General features: G+C 45.7%; 1 protein-coding gene and 1 long non-coding RNA gene across 2 annotated transcripts in view; one reads left to right on the top strand and one right to left on the bottom strand.

Annotated features, from left to right (window-relative positions):
• ATG12 (autophagy related 12) overlaps positions 1-2,178 on the top strand; it is a 33,204-nt gene extending 31,026 nt beyond the window's left edge. The window contains exon 4 of the mRNA XM_027775663.1: positions 2,047-2,178. Coding sequence (XP_027631464.1) covers positions 2,047-2,079 — 33 coding nt within the window. The 3' untranslated portion in view covers positions 2,080-2,178. The remainder of the gene's footprint in view (positions 1-2,046) is intronic.
• A 2,067-nt stretch (positions 2,179-4,245) lies between these two features.
• Positions 4,246-5,200, bottom strand: LOC106735953 (uncharacterized). The gene is made up of 2 exons (XR_001371124.1): positions 5,131-5,200; positions 4,246-4,545 (listed from the first exon to the last, which is right to left on the bottom strand). It is a non-coding gene; the product is annotated as an uncharacterized LOC106735953 (long non-coding RNA).

Here is a 5,200-nt window from a genome sequence, read left to right as displayed (position 1 = left end):
CACTTCTCCTGGAATCTTGGACACACACACAGCATGATTTTCAAACCATCAGATCCTATCAAGCTGTAGTCAGTCACGTGGGAATCTACTGCATTAACCTCACTACCTGCTTGTCTTTCTGACCCCAGTCTTACCAAGTTTTCTCTATTTTAGATAATGGCAAATTCATTTCAGTTTAGAGTCTTGACTTCTCTTTCCAACTCAGTTCTGATCTAAATCCTGATCGCTTTACCTTAAAATGTATCAGGAAGCCTGGGACCAGCAGTTGTGTAATGGCTATGTTGCTAGACTCCCGTGTAGTAGACCATGGTTCGAGTCCCAGACCTGGTGGCTTAAACTCACACTGGGCATGTGTGCATGTGTGCCCAAGATCCCGAGAGGAGAATGGAGAAGGGATTATGGTGTGGTCATCCTCCCTGGTGATTTCTCGCTTTCTATTTCTCTGTCTTTCTGACAAGCACATGCATCCTATAGCAAAAACCTCTCAAAAAAAAAAAAAAGTATCAGGAGGCCTAGGGGTGGCGTAGCAGTAGCCACAACTGAATGCACATGAGGAAGGTCCTGGGTTCATGTCCCAGGATCTCCTTGTGCACGCCAGGCACTCCAGTATGTGCCTGTACTCCAAGCCAACTCAGACAGGGTAATCACGACATGAAGATCCTGTTGAGAGGACCTCCTCTTCCTTCTTCTCCCTCTCTTTCTGACGAAATTTTTTAAAAAATCAAAATCCAACCACTTTTAAAAAATCTCTTTTGCTGCCACCATGTTTATATTCCCCTGTATTTGCCCTCTCCTCCTGCCCAGGCTCTCCCATGGGCTCCCATATCGGTACCAGCTGAAGTCCTTAAGTTGACCCACAAGGACCTGCATAATCTGTAGTCCCCACATTCCACTCGCACACTCAGCTGGCTCCACTCCCTGGGCTTTCCCACTTACTGGTTCCTCCACCTGGAATCTTCCCCCCAGACACCTGTCTGACTAACCTCTTTCAGTTCCTGTTCAAATATTACTTCAAGGAAGTGTTCATCCAAATCCTAGAATGACAACCCCTCAGCACTCTACCCAATTTCCTCTGCTTCGCTTTTCTTCATTATATATCGTATACAGTGGTTGTATGTCCATTTTTCCGTGTACACTCTTGGGTAGTCAGAAAAGTTATGATGTATTTTCTCTATGCAAAAATGCATCATGACTTTTCCAACAACCCAATACATATAATATTTGTTGTGTTCCTGCCCCCTCCATTAAAGTAAAAGTTCTCTGAGAGCAATGACTTAATTTCATCAATGTTTTTTAGTATGTAATATATGCTTTTAAAAATGTGTCAGATAGTGGGTCAGCAGGTGGTGTGGTGGTTAAGGCGCACAGCCGACCACAATTTAAGACCTGGATCTGGCAGCTTGAGAATCACATGGGGACGGGGCGGCGGGGGGGAGGGGAGTTGTCTGCATGCTTGCCTAAAATCCCAGGAGGAGAATGGAGGAGAGGAGATTGAGGTGTGGCCATCCCCTCAGGGAGGTGATTTCTAATTTTTCCTCACTGTCTCTCTGGTGAGCACAAGCACCCTATGGTAAAAACCTTAATAAAATAAATAAATAAATAAAGTGTTGAATGGGAGCCAGCAGGTGGCATGTGATTAAGATGGCTGGAACCCACACGGCTGACTCTGCAGTTTGAGTCTCAGACCCAGCAGCTTGGAAATCACACTGGTGCATCTGTGTGCGTGCTTAAGTTCCCAAGAGGAGAATGAAGAAGGAATTGTGATATGACCATACCCCTTGGGGAGGTGATTTCTCACTTTCACTCTGGCAAATGCTTAGGCCCTATAGCAAAAAAAAAATAAATAAAAGTATTGGATGGATGGATGATTATGTCCAGATCTCTACTATTCCAGTCTGCGTCTCTAGATACGGGCTTCCATGTCAGTGTCTATTTAAAAGGTGACAGTCATTGCTTGGGCAATTCAGGGTACAACAGAGCTACTTCTCTGGATCTAGGTTGTGTACTTATAAGTCTTATAATGGCAATACTTCTTTTTTTGACTAGGTTACACTATACAATTTTGGGGAAGAATTCTGATGTCCTTGTCGAAGAAACTGGAAAAACCCGAGAAAAAACGAGTCTTTGCTGGATTTGAACTCATAACCTCAATATCCCTGAAGAAAAAGTTAATAATTGACTTACTCTAGCTAGTTGCTAATATGCTTTTTCTTTTTCTTTCTTTTTTTTTTTTTTTGAGAGACTTTTGCTATAGGGCATGTGTGCTCACCAGAAAGACAGAGAGAGACAGAGACAGAAAGCAAAAAATCGCCCCTAAGGGGGGATGGCCACGCCACAATCCCTTCTCCATTCTCTTCCTGGGTTCTTGGGCATGCAGACCCATGTACTCTGCGTGAGTTTAAGTCATCGAGTCTGGGAATCAAACCGTGGTTAACTACGTGGGAGTAGTTACACCAGCTGCTGGTCCCACTAATATGCTTTTTCTAACTTGGCTATTCATACATACACTCAAGATATATTTCCTGGTCACCTATGCTGCACAAGCACCGTGTGCGAGGCATTAATGGAGACATACAAACACAATGAAGGGGAGCCTGTCCTGAAGGTTCTCACTGTTGTGGTGACCCACAGAAGTGACTGCAATACTAAGACATGGTGAATGCCACGGGAGAGACAGTCATCGTTTCTCGTTATTCATTTGAGAGGAAAGCAAGACCTGGACCTTCAAGAAAGATTCGGATGTCTTGAGGGCCAGCCAGTAGCATGGAGGTTAAGGTGGCTGGATCCCACGTGGCTAACTGCTCAGTTCAAGTCCTGGACCTGTGGGGCTTGAAAAATGCTGTGTGTGTGAGCGTGTGTGCATGCATGCTCGTGTGCACGCATTCCCATGATCCCAAGAAGAGAATGGAGAAAAAGATACTGTGGCTTGACCATTCTCCCAGGGGGTGCTTTGACACCCTCCCTTTCTTACTCTTTCTCTGCCTCTGGCAAGTGCGTGATCCTGGAAACGAAGCCAAAAATTAGGACATCGTGAAATGGCCTGCTGCCTTATGCTGGAACACATGGGAAGAGCCTGAAGTTTCCCTGTACACAATGGGCATGCACAAGATCCTGGCTGACTGAGCTGCAGGTGGACTGTGGCATGACAACCCTGATGGAAGTACCCTTTACCCCATCTCTTGTGAAAGAAATAAACTCGAAACAAATGAAAGAAAAGAAATGGCCCAGGATCTAGGCAAAAAGAAATGCTTAAGCAAGAGAATGGGTTTGATAAGCATAAGAAATAGCGATAGGTGGCCCGGTGACTAAGGGAGCCAGATCCCACACACCAGCCACACATACACTGTAGAAAGGTCAGAGCTGCTCAAAGTATGTGACCAGGAACATCATCAGTTCTGTGCTTTCAGGCAGTCTATCTAGTGGCTGTGAATAAAGGATGCACATGCAGACAATCTGGGACCAAGAAACACAGTGTAGGCGAGGGTGATAACCCAGCCAGCATAAAACAGGCTTGAGTAAATGGAGAAGCAGTTAGAAAGGAGAGGAGTAACAAAGATGGTGATTAAAATCTGGCGATTAGTTGAAAGGGCCCTGCAGAACGATGCAAGGAAAGAGCTGGCAGTGGTGGTTGATTTTTTTTTTTAAAGCCCGGGGTCCGGGGTTGGCCCTCAGCACAGAAACAGAGCTCCTGGGGATTGAAGAGTATGCTTGAAAGGCATTTCCAAGTGCACATTTTGGGTGGGGAGGCCTGCACACAGAGGTGGTCATGACCCTGTGTGAGGGAAGGGAGGGGAGAGGGTTTAGAGAAGAGACAATAAAATGTGAAAAGGAGTATTAGGAAATATCCTTGAGGTCCTTCAAGGTCAAGGGGGAGGAATGAGGGAAAGTAGAAAATGGTCCAAAAAAATCTAAAGAGAAATGTTGTCACCTGAGATGCAGACCATAAATTAAGCTGGTATTTGATATTCATCATTCATCTCAGATATTCAGTTTAGAATAGCTAGAATGAATAGAAAACATCACCAAAGAATAGAAGGTACTTTTTTAGCAAACAATGAAAAATGTACAAGTTACTCTGTCCCAAAATGCTTTGTCAATTAACCATCCCCCAGCAACCCCAGAGAGGCTGGCTTCAGGTGCTTTCTACCTGCAGCCCTTTGTGGACAACCGACTGATCTGCTCTTCCTCAACAGCAGCTAGGACACTGCGGTGCAGGAAGGTTAGCCACAGATGTTCAAGTCTGTACTTGGCACAAGCAAATTTTATTGTGTGCGTGCAAGAATGTGTATGAAGAGGGAGGGAGAGTGTGGGGAAAAAAATCAGACAAGTCTTCCAGAAATGTAGAATCTTAGTAACTGAATCGAAATTATGTGCTGGGTTCATATATAATGAGAAAAATCTGTGCTTGCATTTCTTCTGTCTTCATGTTTTCCTCATTTTCAGCTATTCTTGAGTTGTGTTGTTCCCAAAGCGGGGTGGGTACTATGTAAAGCACAGAAATGTTTCTTTAGATGTATCTTTCAAGAGGATCCTTCAAGCAAATGCCTAGAATGGAAAGAATTCAAATCGTCTATTACAATTAGAACCCTTTAAATGACTGCTTTAGAACACCCCCTTTGCCCGAAAAACAGGTCTTATTTTCACCATGGAGACCTCAGGTTCTCTTAATTGGGAATATTATTTTGAGGGAAATGTCTAATTTTAAAATCAGAGGGACCAGCAGATGGCGTAATGGTTACATTGCTGGACTCCCACAGTCGACTGTGGTTCAGGACCCGGACCTGGTGGCTTAAAAACTCAAGGGCGGAAGGGACCGGCAGATGGCGTAATGGTTAGGTGGCTGGCCACCAACAGAGTCCACCCGGTTTGAGTCCCTGACCGTCCACTCCGTGTGCCTGCCTGCCCAAAATCCTGAAAGGAGACTGGAGGAGCAGGGCCTGGCGCGGCCATCAGCCCTGGGGGGTGATTTCTCGCTTTCTGTCTCTGTGTCTCTCCAGGGAGCGCACGTGCCCTCTAGCAAAAGTCTCTCTAAAAACAAGCAGTAAACCAAAATCGGAACTTGGAATGCCGGCTCCCCGTCACGCCACTGCCCAGCCTCGCTCAGACTAGCCTTGGTCAGACCATACTTACTGCACCACGTCCCTAACGCTCGATTTCCCTTCCTCGGCCTGGCCCTCCGGCGGGGGCGACCCGTCCCCAG

This window comes from Tupaia chinensis, unplaced genomic scaffold, assembly GCF_000334495.1.
Source record: "Tupaia chinensis unplaced genomic scaffold, TupChi_1.0 Scaffold000591_1, whole genome shotgun sequence".
Lineage (NCBI taxonomy): Eukaryota > Metazoa > Chordata > Mammalia > Scandentia > Tupaiidae > Tupaia > Tupaia belangeri.
Note: the sequence above shows the minus strand (reverse complement) of the source record. Positions and strands in the feature narration are given on the sequence as shown.